General features: G+C 44.5%; 1 protein-coding gene across 1 annotated transcript in view; it reads right to left on the bottom strand.

Moving 5' to 3' along the window:
• The window catches only part of LOC140188827 (acylphosphatase-2-like), a 74,428-nt gene that overhangs the window by 39,782 nt on the left and 17,025 nt on the right, over positions 1-17,621 (bottom strand). Inside the window, exon 2 of the mRNA XM_072245478.1 lies at positions 10,435-10,451. Coding sequence (XP_072101579.1) covers positions 10,435-10,451 — 17 coding nt within the window. The remainder of the gene's footprint in view (positions 1-10,434; positions 10,452-17,621) is intronic.

A 17,621-nucleotide genomic window follows, 5' to 3' on the forward strand; every position in this document is an offset into this window, starting at 1 on the left:
GAGAGTGGTTGGTGCCTGAGTCAGTGGTGGAGGCAGATACACTAGCGAAGTTTAAGAGACTACTAGACAGGTATATGGAGGAATCTAAGGTGGGGGCTTATATGGGAGGCAGGGTTTGAGGGTCGGTACAACATTGTGGGCCAAAGGGCCTGTACTGTGCTGTACTATTCTATGTTCTATGTTCTATGTATTCTATAGATTGGCTGAGTATGCCTGCAGGCAAATGAATCCCGGGGTTGTAGATGGTGACATATATGCACTTTGATAATAAAATTTACTTTGAACCCAAATTCTCACCCTAATTATGAAATTGTTTTGAAATTAATTTTGTTTTCTCCCCCAGTTTGGTCTTCACTATTTGTATATTAATCATGTGGTTGCAAATTTTCCGTTCATCTGGTTTAACTTGTGTATTCATTTCCTTCGCCCCCTCCCCCCTCCAGTTTAGCTTGTGCATTCAGTCCACTGTTTGTATATAGATCATGGACTGTAAATCTCCCTCACTGTTTAGTCATTCTCTGTAGAATGACCCATTTCTGAATATTTAAGGGAAGGCTTGATACAAACACTAAGTTGGCACTTGATTAGATACCTCTTCTACCTAATAAAATGGCCACTGAGTACATGTTCATGATCTTCTGCTGCTGTAGCCCATCCACTTCAAGGTTTGATGTGTTGTGCGTTCAGAGATGCTCTTCTGCACACCACTGTTGTAACATGTGGTTACTTGAGTTACTGTCGCCTTCCTGTCAGCCTGAACCAGTCTGGCTTTTCTCCTCTGACCTCTCTCTCATGAACAAGCCATTTTCACCCACAGAACTGTCACTCACTGGATGTTTTGTTTTTTCTCATCGTTTCCTGTAAACTCTAAAGACTGTTGTGTGTGAAAAACCTAGGAGATCAGCAGTTTCTGAAATACTCAAACCACCCCATCTGGCACCAACAATCATTCCATGGTCAAAGTCATTTTCTTCCACATTCTGATGTTTGGTCTGAACAACAACTGAACCTCTTGACCAGGTTTGCATGCTCTTATGCACCGAGTTGCTGCCAAATGATTGGCTGATATTCGCATTAATAGGCAGGTGGACAGGCGATCACTGTGGGTATTTGAGGGATTGGCGAATAGTGGGAGTAGAAGGGAAACATGCTGTGAGTAGCTAAGTGTAGTGGGGAAAAAACTCAGTTCACAGAGAAACACTGACTAGGTTCTGACAAAGGCAATTCTTCCAGAATCTGAAATAAATCATTTTATAATCAGAATCAGGTTTAACATCATCGTCATGATATTTGTTAACTTTGCAGCATCAGTACAAAGCAATACAATGTAATAGAGAAAAAACTGTGAATTACAGCAAGTATATATATATATTAAATAGTTAAACTAAATAACTAGTGCAAAAATAGAAATAAAAAAGTAGTGAGGTAGTGTTCATGGGTTTGATGTCCATTCAGAAATCAGGTAACAGAGGGGAAGAAGCTGTTCCTGAATCGCTGTGTGTGTGCCTTCCGGCTCCTGTACCTCCTTCCTGGTGGTAGCAATGAGAAGAGGGCATGACCTGGGTGATGGGGGTCCTTAATGATGGATGCCACCTAGTCCTGGATACCCTGGAGGCTAGTGCCCATGATAGAGTTGACTAATTTTATAATTCCTCACAGCTTACTTTGATCTTGTGCAGTAGCCTCTCCCTCCCCCATACCAGACCGTGACGCAGCTTGTCAGAATTCTCTCCATGGTGCATCTGTAGAAATTTTTGAGTGTTTTAGGAGATGTACCAAATCTCCTCAAATTCTTAATGAAATATAGCCATTGTTGTGTCTTCTTTATGGCTGCATCGATATGCCGGGACAACGTTCGGTCCTCAGAGATATTGACATCCAGGAACTTGAACTGCTCTCTCTTCATTTCTGATCCCTCCATGACGGTTGACGTGTGTTCCCTCGTCTTACCCTTTGTGAACAGCATGGCATTCTGTCCTTCTAATTGCTTTTCTAGTTTTGAAAACACCGAATTAAATTATGAGGGCTTGTGCCAGGGGTAGTGAGTCTCAGCTGCCAGACATGGAAGAAGTCACAGACAATGCGCCCCGTAACCGCCTGACAAGGAGCAGTCAAGATTGCTTGCCCATGGCGACGTTGTCTAAATTTTCCCAAAGAAATGTATTATCTTTGGATGGAGGAGGAGAAGATGGCGGCACGATTGCAGCGCGCGCGGCCACTTTGGTGGTGATGTCTGTTATCTGTCAAGTAGGGGACCGTGCACAATTCTGATTTGATGGAGACAGACGTGAGAGCATGGAGGAACACCTAGAAAACTTCTGAAATGCCCACTTCGCTGCTACTGTGTGGTAACCGGAACCTCCGGAGCAGAAGGCCCCGAAATCCTCGGCTTTGCGTGTTTCAGCAGCCGGGGTGAGGTCAAAGGCGCTCGGGAGGCTGTATCGGAGGGGCTGGTCGGAGGCTCGAAGTTTTCGGATGGACGGACTCAGGGTCGTCTGTGGTCGGCTGCTTCCAAGGCATCGGCAAGTTGACGGTGCCTGGAGGTTTTTGGCAGGGAGCTTCTCCTTTTTGCCGCCGCTATCAGGGACTCGGGAGTCCATTGACTCAGGGACTTTTGAGACTTTATTTACCGTGCCCATGGTCTGTTCTCCATCAAATTATGGTATTGCTTTGCACTGCTGTAACTATATGTTATAATTATGTGGTTCTGTCAGTGATAGTCTTTGGTCTGTCCTGTTTTCTGTGATATCACTCCGGAGAAACATTGTATCATTTCTTAATGCATGTATGCATTTCTAAATGACAATAAAAGAGGACTGAGTGTTCTCATAATCTAATCTAATCTTTCATTCCACAAAGGGCTGGATTGTTGCTGGATAAAATCAGCTACATCCAAACGGTGAGGGGTCGCTCATGACTGGCTAACCTGGTTGTAATTCTTTAGGAGAGCCCTGACATGGTGTGTTGAGAGAAAAGACCTCCGAGCTTGGCAATTAGTTTGCAGACATTTCACCACCAGTTGAGCCTGACTTCCTCAGTGCACAGTTGTTGGTGTTTATCTCTAGAAGTGCTCGTGTTTTTTATATATAGTCTCACCGCACCCCCCCATTTGTTAGCCTTGGTCCTGATTGGCTACCCCTTCAGTTGACCTTTGAATTCTATTGGCTTGTGTCTCTTTGGCTCTTAGGGGTTCGTAGATGGAGTCTATTTCGATATGTTATGGAGTTATCAGAAGAGATAAACATCTAAATATTTTCGTGCCTGCTCCGCGTTTTGTCTGCGACAGAACCTCTGTGGCTTCCTTCTTGGACCTCACCTACTGAGATCAGTGATGGTGGATCACGGCTCCGTACCGTCTGTTTGTGTTCCCATACTGAGGGTGTCACCTCGAATGGTGATGAATCGTCCGCAGGCTAACTGCCAACCTTGGCGAACTCCGCAACACCAAGCACCTCGACCCGAACTACCAACGTTCACCAACATCAAAGGATTGCTGGCATCAATTTGAATAGCGAGACAGACCTACAACACGACAGTGGGCAGCTGGTATTATAAATCCTAAACATGAATAGGGCCTCGGGAGCAAAATATGTCCTCTCACAAGTGGGTGGTAGATAGTTGCTGGAATGGTCGTGAAGGATGTCTTGAGTATCAAGTATGAGAATATCAAAGTTCCATCCCACTTAAAGCAGAACATCAAATCTAGGGCACAAGAGGTGTTCAGGCATCAGAGCCAGCGCACTCCACTGACGCAGCATCCAGGCTAGAGGAAGTGTTGCCCCCCCAACCCCCCGCCTACACAGCAGAAGACAAGCTGCATTGTGGCCGACTGCAGATTTCTGCGGCAGTCATGGACACAGGGTCTGGATTATTTATCTTGCATGGCTGTATTTTACTGATATCTTGCACGTGTTTGCTATCTTAAATGTGCTACGCGTGCTTTGTGCTGCGTGGGTCTGTTGGTACTCTGTTTTTCACCTTGACCCTGGAGGGATGTCGTCTCCAGCTGTATTCATGTATGGTTGAATGACAATTAAACTTGAATTCAATTGAATTGATAATATGCTACGGCAGAACGTGGTCATTCTCCTTAGAAGGTGGTTCAGGGAATGGGGGAAGACCGATTTAAAATTTGGACTGAAAAGTACAGAAGTGGGAGAGTCTAGGACCAGAGGACACTGCCTCAGAATACAAGGACATTTCTTCTAGAACAGAGATGAGAAAGAATTTCTTTAGCCAGTGGGAAAGGATTTTTCCATTCGTGGGCTACGAGGGGTGATTGATAAGCTCATGGCCTAAGGTAGAAGGAGATGAGTTATACAGCTCTTGTTACATACATATGCAGTTCAACTCTTTGAGTGATTATGCAGAAAGTTTGAGGTTAATAACTCATCAGGGGTGATTAATAAGTTCGTGGCCTAAGGTAGAAGGAGATGAGTTATTAACCTCAAACTTTCTGCACAATCACTGAAAGAGTTGAACTGCCTGTGCACGTAACGAGAGCTCATCTCTACCTACCGTAGCCCACAAACTTATCAATCACCCCTGCTTTGGGCACTTTCTGGAGGTCCAAGATCCGTATACTCCACGACCGCTGGACTAAGTGTGTAAATGTAGGTGGGGACTATGCTGAAAAATATATGTGCTAGGTTTTCTAAAATTGATTTATTCTAACCAAGGCCACAAAATTATCAATCACCCCTCTAGTTAATCTAAGAACAGCGGGCACAGCCTCAGAATCCAAGGACGTCCCTTTAGACCAGAGACGAGGAGGAATTTCTTTAGTCAGAGGATGAAGAATCTGTGGAATTCATTGCCACAGACAGCTCTGGAGGCCAAGTCATTGGGTATATTTAAAGTGGAAGTTGACAGATTCTTGATTAGTAAGGACATCAAAGGTTACAGGGAGAAGGCAGAAGAATGGGGCTGAGAGGGAAAATTTATCAGTCATGATGGAATGACAGAGCAGACACGATAGGCTGAATGCTCTATTTCTGCTCCAGGTCTCTATGTCTCTGGGTCCCCTTACTCTACCATTAGCCAAGGGATCAAACTTGCTTTGATATGGAACGCAGAAAAGCATGCTAGGAGGGGACCCTAGGCATTCCCAAAAATAACATGCCAACCTCCTGCAGCACGCAGCACAGCACCACACCAGTGCTCAGTTGCAAAAACAGCTCTTAAAAGACAGAGCTGAAAAATGTTAAAAAAAAATAATCAACAGACCAGATCAAAACTCTGCAGTTCTAGGCACTTCTGGTCACAAATGGTGACGCACAATTGAACAGATTGTTCAAATGGAGAACATTATCAGTACTGCAGAAGCTGTTCGGTTCACTGCATATAACATCACAATATGGCTGACAGCATTAAACACAGAGCATTAAGGTATAATGGGATTTCAACAGCTTGGCTGCAGCACTAATGACCTGCTTTTCAGAATGAATTATGCCTTACGACAGGCTGTTCCAGTACGGTCACAACATTGGTATCTTCCCAGCTCCATCATGGGCCACAAGCCTCCCCAGCATCAAGGAAGGAGATATAGAGGCTGAAGGCACATGCTCGGCAACTCAGGAACAGCTTCTTCCCCTCTGCCATCCGATTTCTGAATGGACATAGAACCCGTGAACTTTTTTTGCACTATTTATTTAGCTCTTTAGGTCTGCACTGTGCTCTCCGCAACGTTGCTGTTAAGGCTGATTTATACTTGTGCGTCAACTTGACGCCATAGGTACGGCACTGCCGCGAACCCTACGCGGATCCCTACGCCGTAGCCTGACGCGCACCTCTCCCAAAATGTAACTACGCATCGCGGCAACGCAGACCGCAACAGCTGTGATTGGTCCGCTTAGTAGCATCGTATTTCCTCCTACGCTGCAGTACCTTCCCACTGGGCAACTGAAGGGCAGGGAAGGAACTCTGGCTGCAATGCTTTCCCGAAATTATGGAGGGCACATGGACACATTTCGCTTTCACGAAAAAAGACGCTTGCTTTAAACTTGTTTACCCCGAGAAAGACTACCATGACCATGAAGCTTTGCGTGGGCAGGTGTGTGCGCATGCATGATGTGCCCAAATCGCAGAGCGAGGCAGACACACCAACGCACGAGTATAAATGCTCACAATGGCGTAGGCCACTTGCGTAGGTTACGGCATCGAGTTGACGCACAAGTATAAATCAGCCTTTAGTTTATGCGCGACTGAAATTCTTGGAGCAGTCAGGATGTCATTTCTGAGGTATTTCGAATGTACAGAAGGGCCAACCCTTTGGTCACTTCTTGGTTGGTGCATTGTCGACCTTGAAGGCACCTTTATCTGAGGCCATCTGTTTATCTGTTTTGTGCGAATACCTTGAAGAGATGTTTCTCCTCTTCATCCTTTCGCTCTGCTGTGCTGCCACGTGTCTCCGCTCTTCGGCACAAAGTTTTGATACAGCTCTTCTTGTGTGCATTTGGATGGTTATTGTGATATCGCTCCTTCTTACTGTCAGTTACAATTTCTATTATTATCTATTGCAATTTATTGCTGCCACAAAGACAACAAATTTCACGATGTATGCCGGTGATTTTAAACCTGATTCTGATTCAGAATGGAAAATTGCCCAGAATGCAGGACAAATCCAATCGAGGTAATCATTAGCCAGTCTTACCACAATCATTAGCAAAGTGCTGGAAGGTATTTTTGATAGTAGTAATCGATATAAACAATAGAGCTGAATTAATTGAAGAGATGAGGCAAGATTGAATGCTCTCAATATCAAGCCGATGTTTGACTAAATGTGGCTTAAGAAACCCCTGTTAAAACCAAGGGCAACGGACACCAAAAGGAAAACACCAATGGCTGGAGACAAAACTCATAAAAAGTAAGTTGGTTGGAGGTCCATCACCCCAGCTGCAGGACATCAGTGTCGGAGCTCCTCAGCACAGTATCCTATGGCCAACAATGTATTGATCTTTCTTTCCGTTACGTCAGAGGCAGGAGCTGGTCGCCAATGATTAGATTACGTTGAAGTCTATTCAAAACTCTTCAGTAAATGAAGCAACTTGTGCATGTCTGTGTACAGGAGTGTTTGACGGCTCTGGGCCCCTACTCACTGGAATTCAGAAGAATGAGGGATGACCTCACTACAGTGGGTGTGGAGAGGATGCTTTCTGTGGTAGGGCACTCTAAGACCAGAGGGCACAGCATCAGAATAGACAGGCGTCATTTTAAAAAGGAGACAAGGAGGAATTTCTTTAGCCAGAGAGTGGTGAAACTGTGGAATTCGTTGCCACAGGCAATTACGGAGGCCAAGTCTTCATGTATATTTAAGGCAGAGGATGTTAGATTCCTGATGGGTCAGGGTGTGAAGGGTTACGGGGAGAAGGCAGGAGATTGGGGCTGAGAGGAAAATGGATCAGCCATGAAGTGGTGGAGCAGACTCGATGGGCCAAATAGCCTAATTCTGCTCCTATATCTTATGGTCTTATCAACAGCTAAACATCATTCAAAGTTCAAAGGAAATTTATTATTGAAGTATGCAGTGTGTCATCATACACTATCCCGAGATTCATTCTCTTGTGGACATTCAGAGCAGAACAAAGAAATACAATAGAATCAATGGAAAACTACAAAGACTGACAAACAACCAATGAGCAAAAGCAGCCAAACTGTTGTTACTGCGCGATCGGGAATCTTCCGGAGGGAAGGCCTCAAAATCCCCGGCTTTGCCTGCTGTTGGCGACCGAGATTGAGGTCGAATCGTTCGGATAGAGATGGCGCTCAGTACTCGGTGTCGGAAAGCTGATCGGAGGCTTGAAGTTTTCGGACTCTGAGTCGGACTGTGGTCGGGCATGGCAGGGAGAGTTTTTCTTCCTTCTCCCGTCTGCGTGAGATGTGGGACATTTGAGAGACTTTGAACTTTTTACTGTGCTCATGGACTTCTTCAGCAAGTTATGGTATTGTTGCACTGTTGTAACTATATGTTATAATTATGTGGTTTTGTTTGTTTTTTTCAGTCTTGGTCTGTCCTGTGTTTTGTGATATCACACCGGAGGAATACTGTATCATTTCTTAATGCATGCATTACTAATTGACAATAAAAGAGGACTGCGTGCTTCTAAATAAATAATATTGAGAACATGAGTTGTAGAGTCTTTGAAAGTGAGTCCATAGGTTGTGGAATCATTAAACATCACTCGGTGTTAAGTGGCATTACAATTATCGAGTACCCCATCATCACGTCCTGAATGACACCACTATTCAGAAATGGAACCGGATAATAATCATAATGAGAAGGAGACAAAGAAGTCGAAGACGACGATTTCTTAACATATATTAAGTAGTTCTTAACTACACCCAGTACTGAGCCCAACATATTGATACAAAGAAGGCACAACAGGGGCATTATTTCATTAGGAGTTTGAAAAGACTTGGTATGTCACCAAAGACTCTGGTAAATTTCTACTGATGTACAATGGAGAGCATTCTAACTGGTTGCATCACCGTCTGGTGTGGTGGGGGGGGGGTCACTGCACTGGATCAGAGTAAACTGCAGGAAGTTGTAAATTCAGCCAGCTCCATCATGGGTACCCGCATCCCAGCATCGGGGCCACCTTCAAAAGGCGGTGCCTCAGAAAGATGATATCCAACATTAAGGGCCCCCATCACCCACGACAGGCCTCGTTCTGATTATTACCATCAGGAAGGAGGTACAGGAGCCTGAAGGCACACATTCAATGATTCAGGAACAGCTTCTTCCTCTCTGCCATCTGATTTCAATGAACCCATAAACACTACATCACTACTTCTTATATTTCTATTTTTGCACAAATTTTGTATTTTAAAAAATTACACACACGCACACACATACACAGTGCCTATAGGAAGTATTCACCCCCCCTCCCCCCAGAAAGTTTTCATGCTTTACAACAGGGGTCCACAACCATTTTTGCACTGTGGACCGGTTTAATATTGACAATACTCTTATGGACCGGCCGACCCGGGGGGGGGTGGGGGGTTCAAGTGGGGTTAAACTCACCTCAACATGTCTTTTACAGTTAGGGTTGCCAACTTTCTCACTCCCAAATAAGGGACAAAAGTAGCAGTCAAATACGGGACACTTGTGTTTACCCTGAGAAAGACTACCGTGACCATGAAGCCTTGCGCGGGCACCTGTGTGCGCATGCGCGTACGTGCCGATTTTTTCCCACAGATCACTTTTGGCTTAATCTTCCTGACTACACTGTACATACATTATTTCTACTTTATATAGGCTGTGTACTTATCATATCATTCCTGATTTTACTATATGTTAGTGTTATTTTGGGTTTTATATGTTATTTGGTATGATTTGGTAGGTTATTTTTTGGGTCTGGGAACGCTCAAAAATTTTTCCTATATAAATTAATGGTAATTGCTTCTTCGCTTCACACAATTTCGGCATGAAAGGTTTCATAGGAACACTGTACCTTAGCGGGGGAAATACGGGACAAGGGTGGTCCCGTACAGGAGAAACCAATTTAGCCCAATATACGGGATGTCCCGGCAAATACGGGACAGTTGGCAACCCTATGTTCAAGTTCAACAGTGCGTGACAGGGAATGAGGAAAGGTGCACCTGAATCATATCGTTTCTTTGCGGCCCGGTAGCACATGCTTTGCGGCCCGGTACCGGTCCGCGGCCCAGTGGTTGGGGACCGCTGTTTTACGACATTGAATCACAGCGGATTTAATTTGGCTTTTTTGACACTTACCAACAGAAAAGGGTGTGTGTGGGTGTGTGTTAATAGTCTTTTATTATTATGTATTGTATTGCAGTGTACCGCTGTCAGTATTATTAAATCTGATTCTGTTTTTAACTATTATTTTTAAGAGCTGAGCATATTGAACCCCTCAGAAAATTAACTTGGACAGTCAGAATCAGAATCAAGTTTAATATCACCAGCATCTATTGTGAAACTTGTTGTCTTTGCGCAGCAGTACAATGTAATACATGATAATACAGAAATAATTGAATTACAGTAGTTAAATTAAATAGTTAAATTAAATACATAGTGCCTAAATAGAAATAAAAAAGTAGTGAGGTAGTGTTCATGGGTTCAATGTCCATTCAGAAATTGGATGGCAGAGAGGAAGAAGCTGTTCCTGAATCACTGAATGTGTGTTTTCAGACTCCTGTACCTCCTTCCTGATGGCAGCAATGAGAAGAGGGCATGTCCTGGGTGATGGGGGTCCTTAATGGCGGACGCTGCCTTTTTGAGGCATCTGCTCCTTAAAGGTGTCCTGGATATGACGGAGACTAGTGCCCATGATTTGAGAATTCTTTTCAAGACATATGGGTTCCCATCCTTTCTCCTTCAGTAAGCACATACTCACAATTGACACTCTGGTACCCTAAGTGACATGGATAGCTGTGGTGAGAAACGGATCCATTGGGAGTCACCAATCTTACCTTTCGGAAGAAGACACCTGGAAATGGAAAGGAAAATAAATATATTATTCATCATTTCCTACAGAGATTGCAGCTGCAATGCTTATCTCTAGACCTGTTCCCTTGGTCTCCAGCAGCTAGATACAAGTAAATACTCTGCTTGGATGTGGAGGTATAGTGGCACTTTGAGGCACGACTTCTGGTGCTTTGAGTTTCTAGAACTCTCCTGCACCCTCACTATACTAAATGATAGGTTATCCCTACCCTTTTAAAGCCGCCTGCATTATTAATTAAAGCTGGGCACAAGTCCAGATCAGATAAAAATACAGGAGATTCTGCAGATGCTGGAATTCCTGAGTAACTAACACACACAAAATACTGGAGGAACTCAGCAGGTCAGGCAGCATCTGTGGAGAGGGATGAAGGGTTTCAGCCTGAAACGTCGGCTGTTAATTTCTCTCCATAGATGCTGCCTGACTGGCTGAACTCCTCCAACATTTTCTGCTAGATTGAACTGAACTGAGCTGCACTGAATATGCCCAGACTCTTAGATTTTCTGTTCCACATTCTGTGTTTCTTGCTTGTTTTTTGCTGTTTGCACAATTTGTTTTTTTTTTTGCGTGTGGGGGGAGGGTTGACATTTTTCTTTGAACGGATTTGTTTCATGGCTGGCTGAGGGAAGATGAATCTTAGGGTAGTATACTTCTGGGTCAAAGGTTATTGTCAAAGTATGCATATTCTGTACAACTCTGATATTTGTCTTCTCCAGATAGCCAGGAAATACAGAAAGACCATGGGAGTTGATGAAAGAAAACACATCAACTCCTCTCCCCCCACCACCACACAAAAGAAACAAAACTCAGAGACCCCAAAGTCCCCCATCCTCTACTCTGCAGAAAAAAACAGTGACAATAGCATCAAATTCCCACCCCTCCTCCTGTAGTAAAAACAGTGACACCTTGACTGGAAGTTTACACTGCAAAAAGATTGACTTAGATGATAAATATACTTTATACTTTATTGTCGCCAAACTATTGATACTAGAACATACAATCATCACAGTGATATTTGATTCTGCGCTTTACGCTCCCTGGATTACAAATATTAAATATTAAAAATATTAAAAATTAGTAAATATTAAAAAATTAAATTATAAATCATAAATAGAAAATAGAAAAATGGAAAGTAAGGTTGCACAAAAAAACTGAGAGGCAGGTCCGGATATTTGGAGGGTACGGCCCAGATCCGGGTCAGGATCCGTTCAGCAGTCTTATCACAGTTGGAAAGAAGCTGTTCCCAAATCTGGCCGTACGAGTCTTCAAGCTCCTGAGCCTTCTCCCGGAGGGAAGAGGGATGAAAAGTGTGTTGGCTGGGTGGGTCGTGTCCTTGATTATCCTGGCAGCACTGCTCCGACAGCGTGCGGTGTAAAGTGAGTCCACGGACGGAAGGTTGGTTTATGTGGTGTGCTGCGCCGTGTTCATGATCTACTTCATGATATACTCTGAATCTTGAATATATCCTCATATTCTTTCAAAGATACTGCAGTAATTTTTGGGTTTTAATTTGTGTTGCTTGGATTATGGTGGAGAATACTTTCACATGTGAGGTTTCAATAAATAAAACCTTCATTCCCAGTGCCCAATTTTGATTGTTTCATGCATCAGAAGGCTTTCCCTTGCAAGCATGCTATACAAAAACTATTGAAATTAAGTTCTACGTACCATCTGCTTCCAAATGTTTGACAGATATATGAAAATATCCATTTTTGCAAGGAATATCTGTTAATCTATTGCAGACAAATTAATGCCCCCAATGAAGGAGGTAAATACAAAACGTAATTAGTCCGATGTTTTGTGTTGGTTCCAATTAGATAGCCAGCAGGTGATCACAGTCGCTTTCAATAAAGCTTGCTGGAGGCCTGCCCAACAGGTTTTCGTTGTCAAGCCTTCTCTGAGCAACACTGGGAAGCAGCTAGTTTTGAGATGAGAGCTGGCAGTCAGATATTCTAACGCAAGCACGAGGAAATCCGCAGATGCTGGAAATTCAAGCAACACACACAAAATCCTGGTGGAATGCAGCAGGCCAGACGGCATCCATAGGAAGAAGCACGGTCGACGTTTCAGGCCGAGACCCTTCGTCAGGCTAACTGAAAGAAGAGATAGTAAGTGGGAGGGGGAGGGAGAGACCCCCTCCTGTCTTCTATCATTTTGGATCTCCCCCTCCCACTTTCAAATCTCTTCTTTCAGTTAGTCCTGATGAAGAGTCTCGGCCTGAAACGTCGACTGTGCTTCTTCCTATGTATGCTGTCTGGCCTGCTGCGTTCCACCAGCATTTTGTGTGTGTTGCTAGTCATATATTCTATATACTCATGCCTGTTACGTCGTTGGCATTTTGGGCAGCAGCGAAGGTCCTCCATCTTGGGCAGTGTCCAGGGCTTCTTTCATCATGTCAGTCGCTCCCCCTCAGATTTCACTGTCAGTCATGCAAGTCCCAGGTGGAGGCTCAGGAATACTGTCACAATGAGATGTAGAAGGATTCTTCATTGCTGTTTCTGTAACAGTTTTGTTTGACAGTCAGGGTTGTTAAGCCCTGAGCTGAACCTCCGAACCTGGAGGACCGGCAGACCACTCTTGTCTGACCCTTTGACCTGTCTGGCCTGGGTGACCCTACCACGATCCAAAACATAAAGCCCTGACTCCAGCTCTCCAGGTCACTGAGGCATGCAAGCCTCCAAACCCTACGACAAGGTTGTGGTCCTCGTGGAGGCTGCTAGTAAGGTGGAGTGGGAAAATGTGGTTGCTACTCTGCCAGGCCCATTAAGGGCAGGTAGGATTCAGCCAAGGCTTGGAGAGGACTATGGTGGATCTCCTGCTGTAGCCCCAGCTGACAGACTGACTAGGTTGGAGTTGGGCAGTATCTCATGAGGCCGTCTTGGTGATGGAGCGGGTATGTTGTCTAAAGTTCTTTCCAGGATCAAATGCAGCATGGATCTCGGCCCAAAACGTCAACTGTTCACTCTTTTCCACAGATTCCGCCTGGCCTGTTGAGTTTCTCCAGCACTGTGTGTGTTGCTTGGGGTTTCCAGCCTCTGCAGAGTTTCTCTTGATCGTGATTCTGAGCAACCTTGTCTCGAACAAACTGAGAGGGAGGGAAAAGACTTGTTTGGGAACAGAGCTTGTGGTGACGACAAGGGAGCAAATCTCACTAAACGTTTGCTGATAGATAGCATCCCCTTTACACAGCAAACTATTAAAAGCAAACACCGCGTTCTGCAATAGAAGCCATTTTGCGGTCCCCAACTGGAATAAATCATCCTTTCTGTTGTGCAGAATCCATCTGTTCTGCTGCTACTGAGGGAATAATCTACTCTGATATCAGCGACTGAAGATAAAACCAAATGTGTATTCTACAATATGAAAGCAGCTCTCGCAGGCCCTTCTTAATGGAGGGAGCTTTAATCTTGATAGAACAGGGTGATAAAATTGATTCTACAATTAATTCTGAAAGGCAGCATGAAACATTGTCTGTTCTCAGTTCAGACAAATAGTCCTGTTGTCTGTTGTTGCAATCTGAAGTTAAACCTCAGCAGGAATGATTAAAATGCTTGTCTTGCACAGATTATTGGAGGAGCCATCTGCTTTCCAGATGTATGGCTTACAGCGCCACCAAGAGGACAAAGATACACATTAATATTCAAACCCAACACACTGAAGAACTAGCAGGCTCGTCTTGATGAAGAGTCTCGGCCCGAAACGTCAACTGATTACTCTTTACCATAGATGCTGCCTGGCCTGCAGAGTTCCTCCAGCGGTTTTGTGTGTGTTGCTCTGGATTTCCAGCATCTGCAGATTTTCTTGTGTTTGTGTTACTTCCCTCCATCCGCCAAGAGTGGAACTTCTCGGTGACCAGACATTTTAATTCCCATTCCCTTTCCTGCATGCCGGTCCATGGCTTCCTCCTATGCAAAAGTGAGGCCACCCTCAGGGTGGAGGAGCAACACCTTACATTCCGTCTGGGTACCCTCCAATCTGAAGGCATGAACATCCATCTCTCCTTCAAGTAAAAAAAATTTCACTCCCCACCTCCTACTCCTTCTATTCCCCACAATGACCTCTTACCTCTTCTCACCTGCCTATCATTTCCATCTGGGCTCCCTTCTCCTCACTTTCTCCTTTTGTCCACTCTACTCTCCTGTCAGATTCCTCCCTCTCCAGCCCCTTGACCTTTCCTAACCACCCACCTTCCAGTTTGTCCTCCTTCCCCTTCCTCCATCTTTTTATTCTGGCGTCTTCCATCTCAGTCCTGAAGAAGGGTCGCATCATGAAATGCCAACTCACTTCCTTGGGTGCTGCCTGACCTTCTGAGTTGCTCCAGCATTTTCCAGGAGATTGGAAAATTGCAAATGTCGCTCCACTCTTCAAGAAGGGATTGACTATTAAGCAAACACGAGGAATTCTGCAGATGCTGGAAATTCAAGCAACATGCATCAAAGTTGCTGGTGAATGCAGCAGGCCAGGCAGCATCTCTAGGAAGAGGTACAGTCGACGTTTCGGGCCGAGACCCTTCGTCAGGACTAACTGAAAGAAGAGCTAGTAAGAGATTTGAAAGTGGGAGGGGGAGGGGGAGATCCAAAATGATAGGAGAAGACGGGAGGGGGAGGGATGGAGCCAAGAGCTGGACAGGTGATTGGCAAAAGGGATATGAGAGGATCATGAGACAGGAGGCCCAGGGAGAAAGAAAAGGGAGAGGGGGGGGAAAACCCAGAGGATGGGCAAGGGGTATAATGAGAGGGACAGAGGGAGAAAAAGGAGAGTGAGAGAAAGAATGTGTGTATATAAATAATTAAAGGATGGGGTATGAGGGGGAGGTGGAGCATTAGCGGAAGTTTGAGAAGGCAATGATCATACCATCAGGTTGGAGGCTACCCAGACAGAATATAAGGTGTTGTTCCTCCAACCTGAGTGTGGCTTCATCTTTACAGTAGAGGAGGCCGTGGATAGACATGTCAGAATGGGAATGGGACGTGGAATTAAAATGTGTGGCCACTGGGAGATCCTGCTTTCTCTGGCGGACAGAGCGTAATGATCTCCCAGTCTGCGAAACGATTTCCCAGTCTGCGTTGGGTCTCGCCAATATATAGAAGGCCACATCGGGAGCACCGGCAGTATATCACCCCAGCCCACTCACAGGTGAAGTGTTGCCTCACCTGGAAGGACTATCTGGGACCCTGAATGGTGGTAAGGGAGGAAGTGTAAGGGCATGTGTAGCACTTGTTCTGCTTACAAGGATAAGGATGAGGTCTCAGGCTACTTAGAGGCACATGATAAAATAGGCTGGAGTCAGCAAGGTTTCCTCAAGGGAAAATCTTGCCTGACAAATCTGTTGGAATTGTTTGAAGAAGTAATGGGCAGTATAGAGAAAGGAGCATCTGTTGATGTTGTGTACTTGGATTTTCAGAAGGCCTTTGACAAGGTGCCACACATGAGGCTACAAGCCCCTGCTATTACAGGAGAGATAGTAGCATGGCTAAAGCAACTTATCCATGGATAATCCATATAGCATGGATTAAGCATGCCCAGTTGATTGGAAGGAGACATAGAGCTGGCTGCCAGAGATCAATGGTGTTTCACAAGGGTCTGAGTCAGACCGATTCTTTTTACATTATATGTCAATGATTCAGATGATGGGATTGATGGCTTCATTGAAAAGTTTGCAGATGATACGAGATTGGTGGAGGGGCAAGTAGTTTTGAGGAAGTCGAGAGGCTACAGAAGGATTTAGACAGATCAGAAGAATGGCCAAAGAAAATGGCAGGTGGAATACAATGTTGGGAAGTGTATGGTCATGAACGTTGGTAGAAGAGATGAAAGGGTTGACTATTTTTTCTAAATGGAGACAAAATACAAAATAAAACTTAGGTGTGAAAGGACTTGGGAGTCCATATGCAGGATTCCCTCAATGTTAATTTGCAGGTCGAGTCTGTGGTGAGGAAGGCAAATGCAATGCAAGCATTCATTTCAAGAGGACTAGAATGTAAAAGCAAGAACGTGATGTTGAAACTTTATAAAGCACTGGAGAAGCTTCACTTGGAGTATTCTGAGCAGGTTTGGGCCCCTTATCTTAGAAAGGATTTGCTGAAACTGGAGAGGATTCAAAGGAGATTTATGAAAATAATTCCAAGATTAAATGGCCCGTCAAATGAAGAGCATTTCATGGCTCTGGGCCTGTATTCACTAGAATTCAGGAGAATTAAGGGTGACCTCATTGAAACATATCGAATGGTGAAAAGCCTGATAGAATGGATGTGGCGAGGATGTTTCCTATGGTGGGAGTCTAAGACCAGAGGACACAGCCTCAGAATAGAGGGACACCCATTTAGAGCAGAGGTGAGGAGGAATTTCTTTAGCCAGCAAGTGTGAATCTGTGAAATTCATTGCCATTGGCAGCTGTGGAGGCCAAGTCTTTATGTACAGTGCCTATAAAAAGAGGTCACCTCCCCCTCTCCCACCAGAAGTTTTCATGTTTTATTGTTTTACACCATTGAATCACAATGGATTGAATTTTAGCTTTTATGACACTGATCAACAGAAAAAACTCTTCTGTCAAAGTGGAAACAAAATTTCTACAAATTGGTCTAAATTTATTACAATTATTAAATACAAAATAATTGATTGCATAATTACTCACCCCCTTCAAGTCAGTATTTAGTAGATGCACCTTTTGCAGCAATTACAGCCTTGAGTCTGTGTGGATGGGTCTCTATCAGCTTTGCATATCTGGACACGGCAATTTTTCCCCATTCTTCTTTACAAAACTGCTCAAGCTCCGTCAGATGGCATGAGGATCGAGAGTGAACAGCCCTTTTCAAGTACAGCCACAAATTTTCAATTGGATTGGGGTCTGGATTCTGACCACTCCAGGACATTAACTTTGCTGTTTTAAACCATTCCTGTGTAGCTTTGGCTTTCTGCTTAGGCTCATTGTCTTGCTGGGAAACAAATTTCCCAAGTCACGGTTCTCCTGCAGACTGCATCAGGCTTTCCTCCAGGATTCTCCTGCATTCATTTTTACCCTCTACCTTTAAAAGCCCTCCAGATCCTGCTGTATTGAAGCATTCCACAGCATGATGTAGTCACCACCATACTTCATGGTAGGGATGATATGTTTTTGATAATGTGTGGTGTTTGGCTCATGCCAAACATAGCATT

This window comes from Mobula birostris, chromosome 28 (assembly GCF_030028105.1).
Source record: "Mobula birostris isolate sMobBir1 chromosome 28, sMobBir1.hap1, whole genome shotgun sequence".
Lineage (NCBI taxonomy): Eukaryota > Metazoa > Chordata > Chondrichthyes > Myliobatiformes > Myliobatidae > Mobula > Mobula birostris.